Raw genomic sequence first — 18,903 nt, forward strand, 5'->3', positions numbered from 1 at the left:
TGTGGTTCTATAGATTGCACAAGATTCTAGCCACATAATGCGAGAGGTATTCAAACAGTATATTTAACGGCATGGTCTTATTGTTTAGTTCCCAATAGTATACTAATTACGATCTTAGACCAGTTGCTATTGAAAGGTCTCGTAAATGAAAGGAAAAAAATCACATGCGCATAAAATTACAAACCACAAAACGGCTTATGTTTTGGCGCACACGACATTTACAAAATTGAAATGTAATTCCATATAGTCATCAAAGGTGAGTTCTGGCAAGAGTTTGCATTCTATAAAAAGCAGTCTGACAAGACTAGACGCTTGTGTATTGAAACTGTATCAGGTATATAAAGAGTGAAATCGAAGAAACCACATGTCAGTAACTGAAAGTGTTACATCACTAGTAACCAAAGTAGTGTAATATGTGAGGGATCCTAATTTTGTGTAGCCAATTGTCCCAACAATACGATCCTTTTGATGCAAAACACAAAATTGACAACTCGTGAAGTATCACATAGATCTTATTCTACAAAGGTTCAACTTTGATGTTCAGTATTCTTAATAACTTCAATATTTCTATTCTACAACAAGACAGTCACTACCACTAAGCCTCAGATTGTGAGACAACAGCTTCAATGTGGGAAATTTGCGTAGTCAACTTCTTTGCATATTCCTCTCTCATTTGTTCTCTCTCTTGCATACCAATGTATTCCTTTCTACCTCTAACAAGCCAATCAACCACACAAAAGATAAACACAATTGCAAACACCACAGAGGAATAATTCATATTACCACCGGTAACGGGCATGACAAATGGGAAATTGAAAAACACAAAAGCAAAGATTGCATAACAAATCAAAACAATGTTGCAAAATAACCCCAACTTGTTCAACCAGAAGGGGCCTGGCTTAATGGTATTTCTTCTGTAAATGAGACAGAATGTGGCTGGTAAGTATGACAACAACAAAAAGGTGACGCAGCAAACAATAACAGCATTGAACGCCGTTGTCGAAGCTAAAAAGATAAACCCAACGACAGCAACAACACCACAGGACATGAGATGAGCATTAACTGGGGCACCTGTATTCGAATTAACCCTTGACCAATACTTTGATAATGGGAATCCATTATCTCTCGAAAAACTCCAGCTGACACGAGCAGCCCAGGTATGACATGCGATATTACATCCAATCAAAGTCATCACGATACACATCTCCAAACCAACGGCAACTGCTTTAGATTCAGTGGATTGGTAGAAAATATCCATAATAGGGACACCAGTGTTTGAAGCCAACACATCATCGAGGTTCCTAATACTGAAAAAGATGGCGATTGAATAAGCCATGGCACTGAAAAACCCAACAACGATAGTCGTGAAAATGGCTTGAGGAACTTGAACTGCCGGGTTCAATGACTCTTCGGCAATATGAGCAGCGGCATCCAAGCATGAAAAACTCCAATTCGGGTTAATCAAACCAACAATAAATGCAATTCCCCCAGAACTCCACCCGGTATTGTTATTAAAGTCAACAAATACAAACTCAGCGGTTTGCCATTCACCCTTATGCATGGACAACACTACAATCATGATTATAATACACGATGACACCGAAGTAAACAAACTAGCTTTGGAAATGCTTGGTAGTGGTTTTTCGTAAATGTTAAATGTCAATATAAGAAGATTCAACAATTCGTAAAGCAAAAAGATGTGCCATCTTTGCACTGAAACGTCAGGATGGTATAAAACATAAATCCCCACAAACGATGTCGCTATGGCCATAGTCACACTAGCACCAGTCAATAAAGCACCCAACCATCCAAATATACCGGTCACATAGGCAAACAATCTTGAATACTTTTCTGGCGCCAACTTCATTGCCCAATAAATTTGTCCAGCAGCATTGGGCATGGCTGATGCCATCTCACTCAATGTGGCACCAATACATAATGAGATAGACGCAAGAATAATGACCCCATAGATAACCATCATTGGCCCCCCTGAACTGATACTCACCAACAATGAGGCACTAATACCCAACCATGAGTTTGTCAAACCAAAACCAATACCCAAAATAGATAGAAAACTGAAGCCTCTTCTCAATTCAGAAGCATAACCGGTACCTGCTGAAAATTCCAAGTTAGCTTGTGCCTCGGAAAGTATTTTTGAAGCCTCCTTTTCATTACTAAGGGCAAGCTTTTCCAAGTCGGTTACCTCGTGGAATGCCGAGCTATGTAAGATGTTGCGCAACTCTCCCAGCCTTACATCATAAATCGCTCTGGACTCTTCTTTCTCTATTGAATCTGACATTTGGTGGTTTTGGAGTTTTCTTGGAAACAAATTTTAGACTTATTGTAGGACCTGATTTGTTATCCTATATATATATATATATATATATCTTATCTCAAAAGTGGTGTCACTACGTGGAAGTAAGAAAGTAGCCCCACCATGTGTCTAAAGTTGAATAGTCAAAGCAGTTAATTTTATCAAATTATAATAATTTAGTGGAGTATCTGTGATAAGGGGTTTCTTTTTTTTTGGTTTTACTTTTATCTTTTAGTTGGTTGATACGTTTCACCCACTGTTATCGGTAAATCGAGTGTCTTCGCAAAAGGGCGGCATACCTTCCCCACCACCATGAACATACTTGGGTGAAAATTGCAAGACCCAATTACTGATAAGGAAATGGTATCGGGTACATGCCTTCTTGTTAGCGGGTACAGCCATTTTGGAAAACGAACTTTATTATTTTTCAGTAATTTGCTTTGTCAATACTGGTGCTTCGATATATTATATATATGTTCTTGGTGTCAATCTGTTTTGGGCTACTGATTCTTGTATAGCGGTAAAAAAAGAAATTTAAACCTGGCTAGAATGGTTTACGTACCCTTTTCTGAAATAGTAGAAACACCTCTTGTTGGCGAAACAAAATATGAAGGTCTAGGCAGGGTTGTGGGGAGAACTGCTGGAATCATTGGGGCAAGCATACATTGTTGCGAGAAAATTACCTCCAATTGATCAAAAAAAAAAAAGGACAACCCGTTTATAGCGTTACCGAGCAAATTTGCAAAAGAAGAAATCTTAAAGTGGATCAATTTGTGGGATTTATTTGTTGCAGATATTTGCATATTTGCATAAACTCAAAAGTGAAGGTGAAAAATGACCTTACAAACTAACCCAGAACCTTTTTCAAGTATCGAAAGTAATACCATATCAAGACAGCTGCTGAATAAAAAAGTGAATGGAGCTTGTACACTTTGTCTAGGTTGTGTAGAGAAACCAACAACTAGGCAACTAGCTTTCAATTTTCCTTCTAGACATCAGGATACAGAAATGGCTTTCGACGTATTACTCTGTTTCCATCTGGCGGCAATGGAAATTATCTTTATTCAAAACAGGGGTAGTGGGGGTGTTTACGATACACGCTAGTTGAGTCTCAAAACTATCACAACCTACAAAATATGTTTATAAAATATCTGCACCTCCTGACACCTCTCTTTCATTACATTAAAATTCCAGACAGGTTCTTAAAAGATACAATTTTATTCTATCCATCAACGCATCGCATGTAATATTGATTGAAACATTGGTCATATAAATATTCACGTAGTATCAAAGAGATGACGAATTACACAAGAGGACATCAAAAACTGAAGCCTGTAGATGTGAACTGTCAAATTTCGTCAACTAATGATGTTTTATAGACACCAATTATAATGCACTGTCTATAGTGATGGAAAACTTTTGGACAAAGTTAATAAAGAAGAAAAAGAAGAAGAAGAAGAGGTGGGAAAGTGTAGAAAATTTTTTTTTCTAAATTTCAAACCTTCTCTCTTTGGGTTGGTGATGAGATTTGGAGTTGCATCCATACTTCAATAGTTTACCCAATCTTTTGATTTTTCTGCCTCTGTTTACTACAAGAGAGAAAGAGTGAGAGAAACGAAAAAGCATCAAACAATTCAACAACAAAAACAACAATACCAACTGCAAAGCAAGACAACCTCCTGTGCTACAAAATTGAGAATGTTTGCAAATAAACTGAGCACATCTGCATTTGGCGGGGGCCTCAATTTTGGTCAATCACAACTGCAACCACTGCAACAGCTGCAAGGACAACAACAACAACCATCATCACAACAACAAACGCAACCCCAAATATCTGTTGGATCAACTACCCAAAGTACAATTAATCCACCACAATCACTCAATACAACCAATATCGATATTACCGCTTCTTTAGACAATTCCGGCACTGACAAGATTCTAAAAGACCTTTTAGAATCAGCAAGCAACTTGCCAAAGTCACACATCAAATACAACAATCTTGGGTCAATCCGCTTGACTTTGGATGAGCTTGAACGTAAATCACAGCAGTTGAGAAAAGAAGCCGAAAACGAGGGTAATCACACTAAAGCCCATTATCTTTTAGCCGGTGCGGGTGTTGCAACTGGTGATATCGAGGATGAATTGAATAAGATTCAGTTGCCCAAATCTACATCTTTTTATCAACCAGTAAATGCAGAAACTGTTGAAAGCCATCTCAAAAAGAGAAAAGAAGAAAGTATCTTAAATACCATTGAGCAATCCTTTGCTGTAGCATCGAATGATTTTGACAACTACATCAATGCTAACATATCCATTGACTGGAAAGCAAGGAGGGAAGAATTGAGAAAGGTTATGGGTATTAAGGATAGTGCCAAGTTCAAAGAAGAAGCCTCAAAGCTCTCTGTGGTTTGGAAGTCCAGCTCAGCAGCTGCCAATATATTCACCCCGTTAAAGAATACAAATTCCTCATTGAAGCAAATATCGCGTGAAAAATTTGAAAATTATGCCAATGTGGTTTATGCATTGAATGAGTCGCGGTTAGTTGATGAACCATTCTCGTTGTGCTTGAATTTTTACGAATTAAATAAAGTGCAAGACGACTCAAAGTCAAAACAAGTGGCTGAAACTTGGAAAATTTTGCAAAATCTCACCCTGGAGAAATTTGCAAAGACTAGTCAGGAAAAGAAATTTGCCCATTATTCTGAGTCAGACTTGCATAATGAGATACTGTTGACAAGTAAACGATTCTTGGAGGGCCAATTCTTGAATTATATTGAACACATCTATGTGAAACATGACAAACCGCAAAATTTTCTTCCTGGTACCAACATTAATAAAGTTTCCTTCTTTATACACCAAGTCATACTCAAGAATGAACCCGAGTTGGCCAACAAAACATTGCTCGTGAATGGAACGCCAATTTGGGCATTGATATACTACTTGATGCGTTCTGGTCTCTACTCTGATGCAAGTGACATTGTCAACCAAAATGGTGAATTATTTAACAAGTTTGATAGAAACTTTCCTGTGTACATAAAAGCGTTTGTGGATCAAAATAAGTTGCCATCGAATTTAAGTGAAAGAATACATCAAGAGTTTGGTCAACAATTTCAATACGTTTTGAATGATATTGATACTAGTGTCAACTTTGACCCCTACAAGTATTCGGTTTACAAAATCATTGGTAAATGTGACTTGAGTAATCCATCACTTCCTCAAGCCGTTAACCTAAGTGTTGAGGATTGGTTGTGGTTTCATTTGTCCATAATCAATGAAAGCGAATCGTCGATTTATGAAAATTACTCCTTGGCCAATCTTCAGGGTAAAGTACTTCTGTTGGGCGCAAAGTACTTTACGTCATCAAACAACCCTTTGTATTTAAAGACATTAATTTTAACTGGTTTGTATGAACTAGCTGTACAATATTGTTATGATTTTGTTAATGAAGCTGATTCAGTCCACTTGGCTATCGGCTTAGCTTATTATGGAGTACTCCACTGTTACAACTCCAACAAAAACGAAGTCATTGCTGTGACAAACAATAAATATGAGGTAAACTTTGGCAGAATCACTGGTGCATATACAACTACATTCAAAATTAGTGACCCTAAAGTTGCCTGCGAGTATTTAATCATGATTGCCTTAGTTGATGAGCAACTTTCACATGACGCATTAAGGGAGCTCTTGCTTGTGACTAGAGAGTTTGGAGCACTCATCGGCGAACTCTACCCTGAAACTGGATTCATTGAACCAGGAGTTTTAGAAACTCAGCGCAAATTAATTGGCTTGGACGATATAAATGCATTCCATCATGAAATAGTCAGAGCTACTGCTATCAAATGTGAAGATGAGGGAAGAGTGTTTGATGCACTTTTACTCTATCAACTCGCGCGTGACTATGAAGCAACTGTGGTGTTGATGAATAATAAATTGGCTGATATTATCGCAACCAGTGAATTGGACAAGCCAATCTCGAGTGTGGGCACAATTGATGACAACTTGGTCTTACTATCAGAACATATCTGGCGTAATGTGACTAAAAACAGCTACATAAGTAAGGTTTCACCCCAAACCAAGCAAACTTGCGATTTGCTTATTTCAGTGATCAAAATACGTGACTTGTTTGTGAAAAGACAATGGCGTGAAGTCATAGCTAGTGTCAACAAACTTGATTTGATTCCTGCTGATGCGCATGACGACTTACTTAAAGTTCGAAGCTACAGCGACTTGATAACCAATAACAAGTTGGATGAAAACTTGATCAAAGTGTTGCCATCATTACTTGTGTTGGTGATGACTTGCATTTCCAATTTGAATTATGGTATACTTGCGAGAAAGTATCAGCCATTAAGCAATGAGCGGGAGGAATTGAATCATTGGAAAAAGATTGCCAGAAACTGTGTTGTTTATGCCGGTATGGTTCAATACAAGATGCCAAGAGAGGTGTATAGCTTATTGATTTCCTTAGAATCGCTGTTGTAGATGTAGTTTAGACTATAATATAAAAATTTGGGTAAAAAATTAATCTTGGGTTATTTTTGCTTTTGTTGCAAATTTTCTGTGCTTGGAAAAATCTTTGCGAGTTCTGTTACAAACCCTTCTACAGCAAGCTCTCCCCACCAACAAATGTCGAAAAAGAAGCTAGACCCGTTCGAATTCCCTAAGAAATTCAAAGATCTACCAAACACGCTCAGTTCGTTCTATATTCCTGAACCAGAAGTAATCCTTCAAGATCAAATAATCACCATCAACAATTTTTTCAAACCAGAGTTGTGTCAAGACTTGATCAAATCATTTGAAACCAAATTGAAATTGGAAACTACCCCACTTATCAAAAGCAAAGACTATGCAGCAAGATATAACGATAGAGCACTAGTTAATGATCTAAAATCAGCCGATACTTTATGGCAATATATGAAACAAATCCTCGCTTCAAATCCATACGATGATCCTCAACTCAAACAAGTTGTCAAGATTTTCAGTACAGCAATAGGATTAAACCCGCAATTGCGAATATATCGATACACCCAAGGTCATCATTTTGGTGCGCATTATGACGATTCAGTGGTATGTACTGTTCCTCCTGAAGGTAAGATCAAGGGCAAGACCGATTGGACTTTGCTTATTTATTTGACTGGAGACGATGAATTCAAAGGAGGCGGAACAATTTTTTATCCTGATTATGGGAGTGAAGCTCTAAATATACATCCAAGTAAAGGTATGGCTTTGTTGCACAAGCATGGCGATGCATGCTTGCGACATGAAGCGGAATTGGTGAAAAAGGGTGTAAAATGGGTTTTGCGGAGTGATGTCATATTTCCAAAGTGAATGGGGATAAAGCCCCTTGTGGTGGTTTCAATGAGTGGGAAATTTTGTTGAACATTTAAGAGATAGCTTCGAATTGGAATCTCCTTGTTGCATAAGGTTGAAGGAATACAATGTTGAAGAATGGGATAAGCAAATACTAGTAGCATCAGCTGGCCCTTTCTTGCACTTAGTACTAAGTGTGATCTAAGCTATAAGAGGCAATGCATATAATTGAGTGAATGGGCAAACGACTGAGTGTTGTCAATCTTGTCAGATGCCGCTTTGCAAAAGGAAACATTGGTGATTAGATTACCCAACACTAAGCTACCGTAAATCAGTGAAGCTGTATCACCTTAATCATATATAGGCAATGGTCAATATTTCAGTTAGTTTTGGGATAATACAATTAGGTGCTTGAGTATAAAACCTTGAGGAATAATTCAATACACGCATCATTAGAGCTGCAAAAAGTTTACTAGAATAAAATGACAACTGCTCAGTATGCCAATGCAAACAAGTACATTCCTGGAGCTCTAATTCGAGAATTGGCTGCATCATTTTACAGATGTACCGCTTTCTCGGTAAATAATAGCATGGTAGGATTCAGAAAAGCAGAGTTGGACATGTCAAGGGTTATAACAAGCTGCGTCTTGTCTAGCCTCACTAGCCATAGAGGCTTAGCGTACAAACCCTACTAAAGATACAGCTCAACGGGTGATTTTCTGGGACCAGGGTGTTGTGATTCTCTATTGCGCCTGATTAGTTGGCTCTAGCTACTGTAAAGGAGTATTCAGATGAGTGGTAATATTAGCTGTAATAATTATGGTAGAGCAAGAAACTTTCAGAAATTGGAAAGGTGGCCGAGTTGGTCTAAGGCGCTAGACTCAAGAATTAAGTTTCTTACAGCTTAACAAGTTGTGATTTCTAGTATCGTAAGATGCGCGAGTTCGAATCTCGTCCTTTTCATTATTTTTTTATTTTTGATTCCTAATTTTTTTTTTTTGCAACTTCGATCATCCACCTGCTTATGGAACGTAAATTCTGCTCTTGCAATTGATGGTTGAGAATTTCCACTTTATATTTACTTTCCTTTTGCAGTTGATACTGGAGCTAGAAGAGAACCTACTGTGTTTCATGTTTCGGAGGGGGAGCTTGAGATAGCATTATCAAAGTTATCTTTTTTTTTGCTACAATTTAATGCAAATTATCATAACAGATAACAGAGTTAAGTATAATTCTTACAAATTTCATTCCAAAACAACATATTTACACCTATCGCTATCCTAATCCACTCAGAAGACGTAAAAATCTTTATATAACCACATCCAACCCAAACTCAAACTACTCACGACTAAAGGTCCTGTTAAGCCTTTGCCCAACAGAGTAGTCTTGTAGATCAACCATTCACTTAAAAAATGGAAAGCAGCCACGCCAAAAGTGAACTGAGTCAATTGGTAAACTTGTGGATTTGTGATATTATAAGCTCCATATAACCTCACTATAGACGTGATCAATGTCCAAGTTCCGAAAGTTCTTGCTGACAAGTTTGTTACTTGTTGTGGCTTGGCATTGTAGACTCGTTTGGTCAAAGTCAAGTCCTTCTGATAGGTTTGTAATGAGTTGAAAATGGACACTATGGAGATGAATAGCAACCAGTAGGGTAATTTACCGCCACGGGTGAATGGTAATATTCCTATGTTCATTGCGTTCTTTGGTGGTTAGTTGTGGTGGAGAATTTGTCAGATGATAAAAAAAAAAAAAAAAAAACCAATAGTGCGTAAAGCGCATAGAGCGCAACCAAGTGGATCTACAAAAGTATCACAATTTAGAATTCGTTTACTCAATGGACTTACCTAATTTACAATGGTTGGATCCTGAACTTTGGTTGGATCTTTATCCTTCAACACGTCAACCACAGGACCCAATAATCTTTGAAACCCTGATTTACCCAATGTTGCAACTATGACATTATCTAAGGCTTCAACGGTGGCCTGTCTAGGTAACTCTTTAATCAAGGCCAACTCTCCAAAATAGTCACCTTTTCCCAACTTCTTAATTTCTCCCAACTTGTCGTTATAAACTTGACATGTACCGCTTTCAATGAGGTAAAAATTTTCACCCTGTTCTCCTTCAGTAACTATCTTGTCACCCTTTTGATATCTTTCTGTACTCAATGCATCAGCCAATTTGGAACGTTCTTGGTCGGAAAGTGACTTCAATATTTCAATATCCTTGAGAAAATCTTCATACATCAACCTTCTATTAAAACTACCTTCCAACAAGATACGACGGAAAGTTAAACGGTCCAACGCCCATACAGTAACATCAGTGACAGCAATTACAGTAGCTGCTCTTGGCGCATTGTACATTAATGCCAATTCACCAAATGATGATCCATCACTGCTTGTGCTAACCTTGGCATCATTGACAAAAAAATCAACTGTACCGGATTCTATTATGTAAAAGAAATCACCCTCATCTCCTTGTTTTATGATTACTGAATCCTTTTTGAAATTTTTCGATTCCAAAGCTGATATAACAGTTTTCTTGGAGTTTTCATCCAATTGTTTAAAGAGAAAGTTGTTCTTTAAACTGTTTGCCACTGATTCCTCCTCTGTAGTCGATAAGTTATTTTGTGGCGGTCTCCAACTCTCCGACTTTAATTTAGCAGGATTTAATGCCTCAGCCGAGACTGATGTTCTTCTATTAGTATTGAATGATCTAGGAATTTCTTGATTTGAGGAGTCCATTGTTGCTAATTTATGTTGTTTTTTTTTTCCAACAGTCAAAGGATACTCCGAGATGAATTAGTTTTAAGGGGATAGGGGAACAACGATGAAGATGGTTTTTTCGAGAGTCATACATAATTGAAACTTTTTGGACATTAGATAGTTGTATATCAGTACACGACCTTTTGAAGCAAGAGAGAAAAAATAGCACAAAAGGTAAAAGAGGAGAAAAAGTATGGAGAGGGGGGGAAATTGGATCTGCTGATCTTAGAAGGACTAATCTAAGTAAACATGTTTTATTAAAGCATTCCAGCTGTGGATCAAGAAGTGGTAGAGGTTATTTTTTGGAACAAGGGTCTAGTTTGAAACCATTTGGTAGCGTATCAAACAAAATTGGAGTGGTAGCTCTTGCCACAGTAAAATTGCCACGTCATAAAGAAAAAATAATCGTAAAGTTTCTATTGTGTTCTCTAGGATTCTATATTGGACACGTTCATGTAATTAACATCGGCCATATGTATGCAGACCACATATTGTTTAAGACATGTCTGACTCTAGGTAATAGCAGTAGCTATCATAAAATTGACACGTAAACAATTAGTCCTACATTTCTTGAACAATGTGTAGTGATGAATTGTGTTGACAAAATCTAACACGTCAAAAAAAAAAAATAAATACTAAGCTCCACTAAAAGTCTTTCAGTGAAAAAAAAAAAAATATAAATGAAACTCAATTTTATTTTTCCACTTTCTGTTCCTTTCCAATTCTTTTCTTTCTTCAACCGTATTACAGAATAAAGATGAGATCAAACTCCTGGTTTCCACGTCTTGGGTTACTTTACGTGGCTTTAGTGGTATTAATACCATTTTTAGTCTCGCCTAAACACTCATTTGCAGTTGCCGCTTCGTCTGATGATGACGCACATGAAAACTATGGAACTGTTATTGGAATTGATTTGGGTACCACATACTCGTGTGTTGGTGTCATGAAGAACGGAAAGGTTGAAATACTAGCCAATGACCAAGGTAACAGAATAACTCCATCATATGTTGCATTCAATGGTGACGAAAGATTGGTTGGTGACGCAGCAAAGAATCAAGCTGCATCCAACGTCGACAACACCGTTTTCGATATCAAGAGATTGATTGGTTTGAAATACAATGATGACACCGTTCAAAAGGAGTTGAAACATTTGCCATACAAGATTGAGAACAAGGGCAATAGACCTGTCGTTTCCGTTGAATACAATGGTGAACACAAGGTTTTTACCCCAGAAGAAATTTCAGGAATGATTTTGGGTAAAATGAAGTCCATTGCCGAAGAGTACCTTGGTAAGAAAGTCACGCATGCTGTTGTCACTGTTCCAGCATATTTCAATGATGCTCAAAGACAAGCTACTAAGGATGCAGGTACAATTGCTGGTTTGAACGTTTTGAGAATTGTTAACGAACCAACAGCTGCTGCTATTGCATATGGGTTAGACAAGACTAACGAAGAGAAACAGATTATTGTTTATGATTTGGGTGGTGGTACCTTTGATGTTTCTTTGTTGTCAATTGAAGGTGGTGTTTTCGAAGTTTTGGCCACTGCTGGTGATACCCATTTGGGTGGTGAAGATTTTGACCACAAGATTGTCAGGTACTTGGCCAAGCAATTTAAGAAGAAGCACAACATTGATGTGTCCTCAAACGCCAAAGCTATTTCTAAATTAAAGAGGGAAGCTGAAAAGGCCAAGAGAACATTGTCATCACAAATGTCAACCAGGGTTGAAATTGACTCATTTGTTGACGGTATTGACTTTTCAGAGACACTTTCCAGAGCTAAGTTTGAAGAATTGAACTTGGCTTCATTCAAAAAGACTTTGAAACCAGTTGAACAAGTTTTGAAGGATGGTAATGTCAAGAAGACTGAGATTGACGACATTGTCTTAGTTGGAGGTTCCACCAGAATTCCAAAAGTCCAAGAATTGTTGGAACAATTCTTTGACGGTAAAAAGGCTTCCAAGGGTATCAACCCAGATGAAGCTGTTGCCTATGGTGCTGCTGTTCAAGCTGGTGTTTTGAGTGGTGAAGAAGGTGTCGATGACATTGTGTTGTTGGATGTCAACCCATTGACTTTGGGTATTGAAACTTCAGGGGGGGTCATGACCACATTGATTAGAAGAAACACTGCCATCCCAACCAAAAAGTCACAAATCTTTTCAACTGCTGCCGATAACCAACCAACAGTCTTGATTCAAGTTTACGAAGGTGAAAGAACGATGGCCAAAGATAACAACAGATTGGGTAAATTCGAATTGACCGGTATTCCACCAGCACCAAGAGGTGTTCCACAAATCGAGGTCACCTTCTCTTTGGACGCCAATGGTATCTTGAAAGTTGAAGCTGCCGATAAGGGAACCGGTAAGTCTGAAAGTATTACTATTACCAACGAAAAGGGCAGATTATCAAAGGAAGATATTGATAGAATGGTTGAGGAGGCTGAGAAATACGCTCAACAAGATCAAGAATTGAAGGAAAAGATTGAGGCTAGAAACTCATTGGAAAACTATGCTCATCTTTTGAAAGGACAATTGAACGACAAATCTGAAACTGGATTGGGATCCAAGTTGGAAGATGACGACAGAGAAACTTTAGATGACGCCATTAAGGAAACCTTGGAGTTTATTGAAGATAACTTTGATACTGCAACCGCTGAAGAATTTGAAGAACAAAAACAAAAATTGATTGACGTTGCCAACCCAATCACCGCTAAATTGTACGGAGGTGCAGGTGGAGCACCAGATGGAGATGCCAAGTTTGGAGATGATGACTCTGATGATGACATAGATCATGACGAATTGTAGATTAAGTAAAGCTTTTTTTTGTTTTGTATAGAATTTTTTTAAAAGAAAAAGGTACATAATATACATATTAACTGTTTCGCAAAATAGAGTGATGAAAGTGACTTTGTCTTTTTCTTTCATTTTTTTTTTTTTCTTTTCCACCAAACAAAAATTTTCTGTTTAAGAGAAGAATTTCAAAACACGACTAAAAAGAGTGGTTACGACAGTAAACTATGGCGAATAGAAAGCTACAGAAGTATGTTTCGGTTTTTAAGACAGTTGATAGCTCTACGTTCAATATACTAACGATGTGACAGGGACATAGATATTATATTCAAGCGAATCCAGGAGGGTTTACAAGATTTCAACTATCATTATGAAAGATACGAAAGTCTAACAAACACTGAGGATGATTCTGACAACCAACGAGAAAAGGAGAAATTAGCAAACGATTTGAAAAAGGAGATAAAGAAACTACAGAAGTTTCGAGAGCAGATCAAGCACTGGCTACTGAATGATGCCGTAAACACCTTGGGGCCCGTGGGAACCTCATACAGTGCTAAACTTTCCGAGAACAAGAGCACTATCGAGGATGCGATGGAAACGTACAAACTAGTTGAAAAACAGACCAAGTTGAAGTCGTTTTCGAATCAGTCGATTATGATGGCATTTGCCGATAATGAAAATGGAGAGGATGGAGAAGATGAGAGCGATGACGATGAAAGCAGCGAAGAGGAGGATGAAAGTCTATACGATGAGTTATCAGAGGAGGCAGTGGATTTGATCAAATATTTCAAGGACTCCATCAACCAACTTAGAGAACAGACGGATAAGTGCACCCATGAGTACGAGAAATTAGCGTCAAAGAAATTGCGGAAGAATAATCTTGCCACTATTGAAGCCAAAAAGGAAAAAATACAGGCCACAATATCCAACAACAAATTTCACCAGAAAAAGTTGCGCAAATTGATAAAACAATTAAAGAATGGCATGGTGACTGATTTCAATCTCATTTTCGCATTAAAAGGTGATTTGGAAGCGTACTTGGACAAGCATGGAGACACCGATTTCACTAAAGATACTGAGTTGTACGATGATATATTTAACCAAATATCCGCAACAGACGAAGACTATTCGGAAGTTCACGAAGATAGCTCAACAGTAGCAACATCAGTGGAAAGCGCAAGTGCGGTTAAGAATGGGCACATTGAGAAAAAGTCAACATCGCCAACACCACCTAAACCATCGAGCCGAAGTTCGAGCGAGCAACCTATCCAACAGCCACAGCAACATCAACCACAGCAGCATCAGCATCAGACACAGCAGCAGCAGCTACCCAAGGCCCACCAAGTGCATTCAGCTTACTCTGGTGATGGAGGAGAGCATCGACACGTATCCCAATCAAATTCTACTGCTCAAGCTGCACATCATGGGCCAACCCAACAGAGCCCCGAGATGGCTTCACCTGCTATTGTCAGAACATTGAGGCCAGCAACAACTCCTTCCAAGCCAGTTGGTGGACTCAAGTGGTCAGCAGCAGCAGCAGTGGGTCTTCCAGAAACACCAGAAAAACCTATTTCTCATGAAGAATTGATTTCAGCGGAGATGACTGCATTAAAGCCCGAAGCAAGCGTACCAGTAAAGCCATTGGAACTTGAAGAGATTGATTTGGACAAGTTTAAGAAGGTGATTTCCAATTCTCCATTATCCAAAACGGAACTCAACTTATTTTCGGATATGGATTTGGTTCGTGTTCCCCCAGGGATCCAAGATTTGGTGATATCGTTTGCTTCGAAGCGAAATAATGAAGAGTTTAAGATTCTCATAGACTCTACAGAATTTGATCAGTTTACCTCACCAATCTACAAACCATACTTGCCCAAGAACGTTCAACCAAATTACTATTCACAATTTACGAATTTCAGCTTTAAACATCCAACGCAATTGACGAAATTTCAATCTCATTGGAACAAAATCAGAGCATATTACGGGTTTAAGAGCTTGATTGAAGAAATCAAAACTTTGTCGGCTCAGGAAACTCCAGAATCCTTGGCGTTGGTCACCGAATTGACGTTTGTTTTGTTCTATGGATACTACTATGGGTTGACCCCGGCAGAGAATTTGATTGCGGAAAGCTGTTTATTCGAACTAGGTTGGAAACCATACAAAAGCCAACTTGAAACTAACAGTAGAAGTCCATCGCCGTTTGGTAATGCTTCTTCAGCTGACAAAAAACAAGGACAAAGACAAATTCTATATTGGTTCAAGAGGTTGAAATTTATATCAAGTGAAGCCGCCGATGGAGAGCACTCAACGTTTGAATTTGGCGATTATCAGGTGTTTGATTTGAACTTTTGGGAAATATTTGTAAAGTATGGATTCAAGTTTGAGTATAGCTCGTGTCAAATGGAACCTTCAAGGACATTGATTATTTAAAAAGGAAAATAAAACAAGAAAAACAACTCATTTATTAAATATTATTATCAGATAACATCACCTCCTGTGATGTTTGTAATGTAGAGTCGGCAATCTCTGAAAACTGGGAAGCTTTCGAACCAGGACGGGATGTTAACAAGTCCGAATGGCATAGTTGGTTAACTATAGCAGACTCTCTATCACCCAACCTGTAGACAGTACCATCTTTTGCAACCAATTTTGGCATGGTGGTGTAAGTCGCCGCGTTGGGCATGTGAGCAACATCAATGAACCTCTCGATATCTGATTGAATTACACCAAACTCTCTCTTCTTCTTTTGTGTGATACCATTGCTGGCAATAACTTGTTTTAAACTTGGTATACTTGTCATGGGGTTAGGTTATGCCTCGGATTGAATGGAGTTCTCCACAAAAAGTGAAACTGAAGCGAGAAAAAAAAAATAATAAAAAAACAAAATGAAAAAACCTCAGCAAAGGTTGCCATTAGAATCTGCCCCACCATTACCATGGAGTACTATTCATCGCTAGATGCGTCACAGTTAGACTCAGAGAGACCAACATTATTTGAACTTATCTCGGCTAACCAGTTGGAGTCCTTGCTATCGCCATCGTTGAGGTATATTTTAGTCCATTATGCCAGTAGATATCCACGATATCTATTAAAAGTAAACAACTATTTTGACGAGATTAACTTGGCATTAAGAAGCTTTATAGAATGGTACTTTCTTAAATACTGGCAAGGTTCATTCACGGAAAACTTTTATGGTCTAAAAAGGGTGAATCAAACACCCTTAACGCAAGGCGAGTTTAATAGCTCCAAATTGACACAGCTAGTGCCATCGATGATCGAGGATAGAAGACAGCTAACATCATTGCAAAAGTTTGTTTCCATATTTGAGGTCACTGGAACTGCCTTTTTGTCAGAAAAGTTGAATTATTGTTACGAAGTATGGTACACCAAATATATCACCAACCAATTAAATACTCATGAATCACTCACCAGAAAAGAGAATATAAAGATTCAAATAAAGAGAAGGTTTGTTGAAATCTACCCATATGCTCAAAGCGTTTATCGTTTGGCTAATTTCATCACCACGTTAATGTATTTGAGCGGATCGTCCAAATCCCCCACTATTTTGACTTATTTATTCAAAATGAACTATTCTCGATTAAATCAATACGACTACGACAAAAATGAACCACAACAAAAGTTATCCGATACAAGGAAACAACATAACAAAATTGCTCCACCTACAACTGTCGAATTGCTTTTGAATTTTGTGCTGAACAACATCACCAACCCTTCATGGAGAATGGTTAAACTTGTTCTTGGAACGTTCTTCCCGGTAGCAATATTCACGTTGAAATTTCTTGAATGGTGGAATAACTCCAATTTTTCAGCCAAGCTTCTTAAAAACCTGGGGAACTCTCTCAATTTTACATTACCACCACCATCGAGATTATCTGCGGTATTGCGTCCGTTCACTAAGCGTGACAAGACAGTGAAGCAGAAAAAGCCATACAAGTCAGGTAAAGTATGCCCATTGTGTAAAAAAGAGATGACCAACCCAGCCGTAATTGAAACTGGATATGTGTTTGACTATTCCTGTATTTACAATTACTTGGAGAAATCGCATATTACAGTTTCCAAGAAAATTGAGGCCGAATCTAAAGAAGAAGAAGAGATTCATTCGGATGACGATGAAGAAGATGTGGCCGATGTTGAGAAGGAGGAAAAGATGTACGATATAAATAAGGGTGGAAGATGTCCCATAACTGGACAAAAATTGCTCGGTTGCAAATGGAATCCATTGAAAGAGGAGTGGCAGATTGAAGGTATTAGACGTCTTATCCTTTAGGTAAATCGTGGTACGTTTATTCTTATTGATTAAATAGCTTCTGTGCATAATTTAAAGACCATCTGTATGAGTGAACACCTGTAACTGTGTAGCACCAACAAATTGTCAGCCACAATTTCAAATTTGCAACAAAAAGGAAAAAAGAAAAAAAAATTCCAACTTCATTTGACCCACGAGGTCTTCCACCCACAAACAAGAAAAAATGAGCAATCAAGCAAGGACACTAAAGGCAATCAAGTTCGATCGAGAAAATATCAAGTTGGAGATTTTGAATCAATTAGTATTACCCTACGCAACAACTTACATTCCAATCACCACAATTGAAGATGCTTTCAATTCGATTAAATCTATGCAGGTGAGAGGCGCACCGGCAATTGCCATTGTTGGAGCTTTTGCAGTGGTGGTTGATACCTTCAACTATTTGAATTCACAAAACTCTGGGGATCGTGGCGTAAACGAGCTCCTTCAATCCTTGGATTTCTTGATTAGTTCACGTCCCACTGCAGTTAACCTTGCCAATGCCATTAGCGATATTAGAACACTTTTGGCTAAATACGACAGCACCCAACCACTAAATGAAGAAATATACAACCAATTGTTGGAATACGCTACTAACCTATACGATGAAGATTTGGCCAACAATTACAAGATAGGTGAAAATGGGTTAAACTATATTAGAGATTCGTTAAAAGAAGAAGGATTCGAAGGTCCATTTTCCATAGTCACTATATGCAATACAGGATCATTGGCCACTTCGGGACACGGTACAGCACTCGGAATTATACGCTCAACGTACCAGGCTTTGAACAAGGACCAATCGAAGGAAAAATTTCACTTGGAAAAAATATATCCGTTAGAGACTAGGCCATACAACCAAGGTGCCAAGTTGACTTCGTATGAGTTGGATTATGAAAAAATCCCCTTCACTTTGATATGTGATAACATGGTATCCTCATTGATAAACACTTTGAATAGTGAATCCGAATCTAAATCCAACAATAGTGAACCTGTCAAATTTATAATTGTTGGAGCAGATAGGATTGTTGAAAATGGCGACACTGCAAACAAGATTGGTACTTTCCAATTAGCCACAATTGCCAATTACTTTAATTCGGCACAAAACACAAATATCAAATTTATCGTTGCTGCTCCAAGAACCACAATTGATTTGAAAACGAAACAAGGATCACAAATCAAGATTGAAGAGAGACCGAAACATGAATTGACAACTCTTGTGGGTCCGCAATTAAACGGTCAAGAAGTAGGAGATAAAGTCACTGTTGGGATTGCTACACCTGGAATTGATGTTTGGAATCCAGCATTTGACGTCACCCCTCACTCATTGATTGATGCGATAGTCACAGAAAATACCAAGGTTTACACAAAGGACTTGAATGGAGAATTTGATCTTTCTAGTTAAACAAAATAGACTTAA

At 38.2% G+C, this 18,903-nt stretch overlaps 10 protein-coding genes across 10 annotated transcripts; 6 read left to right on the top strand and 4 right to left on the bottom strand. All coding sequences in view use genetic code 12, as the record gives it.

Annotated features, from left to right (window-relative positions):
* Positions 1 to 595: 595 nt before the first annotated feature.
* On the bottom strand, positions 596 to 2,299 carry CANMA_004660 (uncharacterized protein; the record flags this gene model as incomplete). The annotated part of the gene is made up of 1 exon (XM_051816959.1): positions 596 to 2,299. One exon carries the CDS (start codon positions 2,297 to 2,299, stop codon positions 596 to 598), a length of 1,704 nt encoding a protein of 567 aa, XP_051669427.1.
* A 1,713-nt stretch (positions 2,300 to 4,012) lies between these two features.
* CANMA_004661 (linker nucleoporin) lies at positions 4,013 to 6,796 on the top strand (the record flags this gene model as incomplete). The annotated part of the gene is made up of 1 exon (XM_051816960.1): positions 4,013 to 6,796. The coding sequence occupies one exon, from the start codon at positions 4,013 to 4,015 to the stop codon at positions 6,794 to 6,796; it is 2,784 nt and encodes a 927-aa protein (XP_051669428.1).
* A 144-nt stretch (positions 6,797 to 6,940) lies between these two features.
* Positions 6,941 to 7,642, top strand: CANMA_004662 (uncharacterized protein; the record flags this gene model as incomplete). Its single annotated transcript, XM_051816961.1, has 1 exon — positions 6,941 to 7,642. One exon carries the CDS (start codon positions 6,941 to 6,943, stop codon positions 7,640 to 7,642), a length of 702 nt encoding a protein of 233 aa, XP_051669429.1.
* A 1,271-nt stretch (positions 7,643 to 8,913) lies between these two features.
* On the bottom strand, positions 8,914 to 9,324 carry ERG28 (Erg28p; the record flags this gene model as incomplete). Its single annotated transcript, XM_051816963.1, has 1 exon — positions 8,914 to 9,324. The coding sequence occupies one exon, from the start codon at positions 9,322 to 9,324 to the stop codon at positions 8,914 to 8,916; it is 411 nt and encodes a 136-aa protein (XP_051669430.1).
* A 150-nt stretch (positions 9,325 to 9,474) lies between these two features.
* Positions 9,475 to 10,371, bottom strand: BCY1 (cAMP-dependent protein kinase regulatory subunit; the record flags this gene model as incomplete). The annotated part of the gene is made up of 1 exon (XM_051816964.1): positions 9,475 to 10,371. The coding sequence occupies one exon, from the start codon at positions 10,369 to 10,371 to the stop codon at positions 9,475 to 9,477; it is 897 nt and encodes a 298-aa protein (XP_051669431.1).
* Positions 10,372 to 11,149: 778 nt separating this feature from the next.
* Positions 11,150 to 13,195, top strand: KAR2 (Hsp70 family ATPase; the record flags this gene model as incomplete). Its single annotated transcript, XM_051816965.1, has 1 exon — positions 11,150 to 13,195. The coding sequence occupies one exon, from the start codon at positions 11,150 to 11,152 to the stop codon at positions 13,193 to 13,195; it is 2,046 nt and encodes a 681-aa protein (XP_051669432.1).
* A 212-nt stretch (positions 13,196 to 13,407) lies between these two features.
* Positions 13,408 to 15,610, top strand: NOT3 (CCR4-NOT core subunit; the record flags this gene model as incomplete). The annotated part of the gene is made up of 2 exons (XM_051816966.1): positions 13,408 to 13,430; positions 13,492 to 15,610. The coding sequence occupies 2 exons, from the start codon at positions 13,408 to 13,410 to the stop codon at positions 15,608 to 15,610; spliced, it is 2,142 nt and encodes a 713-aa protein (XP_051669433.1).
* A 34-nt stretch (positions 15,611 to 15,644) lies between these two features.
* On the bottom strand, positions 15,645 to 15,980 carry CANMA_004667 (uncharacterized protein; the record flags this gene model as incomplete). Its single annotated transcript, XM_051816967.1, has 1 exon — positions 15,645 to 15,980. The coding sequence occupies one exon, from the start codon at positions 15,978 to 15,980 to the stop codon at positions 15,645 to 15,647; it is 336 nt and encodes a 111-aa protein (XP_051669434.1).
* A 135-nt stretch (positions 15,981 to 16,115) lies between these two features.
* On the top strand, positions 16,116 to 17,468 carry PEX12 (ubiquitin-protein ligase peroxin 12; the record flags this gene model as incomplete). Its single annotated transcript, XM_051816968.1, has 1 exon — positions 16,116 to 17,468. One exon carries the CDS (start codon positions 16,116 to 16,118, stop codon positions 17,466 to 17,468), a length of 1,353 nt encoding a protein of 450 aa, XP_051669435.1.
* A 202-nt stretch (positions 17,469 to 17,670) lies between these two features.
* On the top strand, positions 17,671 to 18,888 carry CANMA_004669 (S-methyl-5-thioribose-1-phosphate isomerase; the record flags this gene model as incomplete). The annotated part of the gene is made up of 1 exon (XM_051816969.1): positions 17,671 to 18,888. One exon carries the CDS (start codon positions 17,671 to 17,673, stop codon positions 18,886 to 18,888), a length of 1,218 nt encoding a protein of 405 aa, XP_051669436.1.
* Between the last annotated feature and the right edge of the window lie 15 nt (positions 18,889 to 18,903).

The sequence above is a fragment of the Candida margitis genome, assembly GCF_024628925.1.
Source record: "Candida margitis strain CBS 14175 chromosome Unknown scaffold1, whole genome shotgun sequence".
Taxonomy (NCBI): domain Eukaryota; kingdom Fungi; phylum Ascomycota; class Pichiomycetes; order Serinales; family Debaryomycetaceae; genus Lodderomyces; species Lodderomyces margitis.